The 2,381-nt window shown below is 41.3% G+C and overlaps 1 protein-coding gene across 4 annotated transcripts in view; it reads left to right on the top strand.

Moving 5' to 3' along the window:
- CDIPT (CDP-diacylglycerol--inositol 3-phosphatidyltransferase) overlaps nucleotides 1-2,381 on the top strand; it is a 65,708-nt gene that overhangs the window by 174 nt on the left and 63,153 nt on the right. Inside the window, exon 1 of one of the 4 annotated variants that reach the window (XM_033944998.1) lies at nucleotides 37-150. The exons of 2 other annotated variants lie outside the window; for them this stretch is intronic. In XM_033944998.1, coding sequence (XP_033800889.1) covers nucleotides 72-150 — 79 coding nt within the window. In that variant the 5' untranslated portion in view covers nucleotides 37-71. Of the gene's footprint in view, nucleotides 1-36; nucleotides 151-208; nucleotides 651-2,381 lie in introns of those variants that run through there. One more of the 4 variants, XM_033945001.1, reaches the window with a different exon arrangement.

Genomic DNA, 2,381 nt, shown 5'->3' with positions numbered 1-2,381 from the left:
CTGAACCAATCCTTTAAGGGCATGCGAGGCGGGGCCAAATTGCCCCTCCCCCGAGCGGGTGGCGGGTCTTTATGGTCGGGAATCAGGATACTTTCATTCTCAGCGGGTCCGCGTTGTGTTTTGCTAGCAAGAGAGAGCTGGTTTCTTCCTGTAAATACGCTATTAGCGCTAGATTCAAAACAGTGCCGCTCATTCGAACATGTGCAAGTAGGGTAGAAAGGCTGAGGCGCCATTTTGAATTTGGCAGGAAGGAAAGAATCTAGTATGGGGTTCTTGTCTGCAAAAGACCTATTTAGCGAGGGTGTCTGAGAGGCCCATGCTTTAATATTAGCTGTGGTGTCTAGGAGGTGGAGAAGAGATTGAGATAGGTTATGACTTCCAAGGGGGCTGCCATGGGGTTTTCATATCCAGGGAGGGCTGCTTCTTTTGAGTTGAAAAGGTGGTGATGAGCCCAAAGACTTGATTCAATTGGGTAGGATCAGTATAAGCCACCCTAGGTAAACCTTCATTCATGTGCCCCCATCACCACCACAGTCAATTAACTTTTAGGCTTCTCTGAAATATGGATAATTAAACCCAGCAATAAGGATAATCCCAACATCAGCCTTCCCGGAGCAATCTTGCAAAATGCATAATTGTGCATCCTACTGGTAAATGTTAAACTCTTTGGACCCATATTAAAAAACAAATGAGTACTTAAATTTATGCTCCTGAACCCAACCCCCCCCCCCTTTCCCTTTTTACAAAGTCATGTTAGGTTTTTTTATCGCTGTTCACAGTGGTATTAGTTCCGACGCTCATAGAGATTCTATGAGAATTGGAGCTAATACCACTGTGGCCAGCAATAAAAAAGCTTAACGTGGCTTCATAAAAGTGTGTGTGTGTGTGGGGGGGGGGGGTTAAATGAGGATCCTAAATTTGTGCCTTAATTTTCAGCCAAATTTAGGTGCTTAAGTTTTCAGCTGAAAAGATATTCTTATTAGTTTAGGGCTGAAATTCATTTGCTCAGATTTGTGAGCCTAATTTTAGTGGTTCTTAACCCAGTCTTCAGGGTGCACTCAGCCAGGTGGGTTTTCAGTACAGTATATTCTTAATGACTATGCATGAGATAGATTTGTATATCAAGAAGGTAGTGCATACAAATCACATGCATATTTGTTGTGGATATCCTGAAAACTTGACTGGCTAGGTGTGCTCGTGAGCACTGGAATAGATAGGTGTGACCTAGTAGTTAAAGCAGGTGCATCTCCTTGTGATTCTGAATAAGTCACTTAAAACTTCATTCTATTGCAAAGACATAGGATTCTGTATTGAAGCTGTCATCTCCTATAGTATGGAATCCTATGTCTTTACAACAGAATGGAAGATTAGGTTCTTACCTCGGTAATCTTATTTATGTTGGAAGACATAGGATTCCATATGGCCTGCTCTGTGCAGACTTCTAATTTACCTGCTTGTTGCTGTGTCTGTCACGGGACTTCTTTTGAGTGAGTAAAAAAATAAAACAAAGCTACAGGAGTATGAATAAAATTAACCTTTGTGAGGGTTTATTACATGATATTACCATTAGTGACTTTTATTCCACCATTACCTTGCAGTTCTAGACAGATTACAAAAGAGATATTCTGGACATATCCAGGAGAATTACAAGATTGATATTTAATTAGAAAGTTACAGGGTCCAGGAATAGATTGAAATGATCAGTTAATGCATTAGTTTGTTTTGATACATTTCCTGAATAACAGGGTTTTTATTTCTCTTCTGAAAGTTTTGTAGTCTGATGTTGTGATCAGTAGGTTAGAGAGGTAGTAGTCTAGTTTCGCTGCCTCGGTGGCAAGTAGGCCATTGTAATTTTCTTGCACTGTATGCCTCTGATTGGGGGGTGAGTAAATGGTGCCTGGGTTCTCCTTTGTCTGGTTGTGATGTTCCTGAAAACCCAGGTGGTGGGGGCACCTATTCAAGTAAGTTGGGCCATCGCCATTCAGGGCTTTGAATAGTAGACAGAAAAATTTTAAAAGTATCCGTGCTTGTATTGGGAGCCAGTGTGTGTCTAGGTTTGCAGCGGTGGTGTGGTCATACTTGTTCAATGAATAGATTTTGTACTGTTTGTAATTGTTTTATCATGACTGTGGGACAGGGTAGGTATAGGATGTTGCAGTAGTCTAGAAGTTGCTAGTTGCACATAGCAGGTTGGTTCCTAGATACTCCTAAATTATTTGTTCTTTTGTTATGATTTACAGAGCAGAACATAAATATATGTCTCGGGGAAGTTCCCCTTGTCCGTCCTCCTCTCTTCTTTTGTTTCGGTGGAGTTTGATTGCTTTGGTACTAACTGAAGCTATTCCCCACTGGTGAAGGAGAGAAGTTGAGAGATTTGAATG

The sequence above is a fragment of the Geotrypetes seraphini genome, chromosome 5 (genome assembly GCF_902459505.1).
Source record: "Geotrypetes seraphini chromosome 5, aGeoSer1.1, whole genome shotgun sequence".
NCBI classification, from domain to species: domain Eukaryota; kingdom Metazoa; phylum Chordata; class Amphibia; order Gymnophiona; family Dermophiidae; genus Geotrypetes; species Geotrypetes seraphini.
This window is presented reverse-complemented; position numbering and strand designations above follow the sequence as displayed.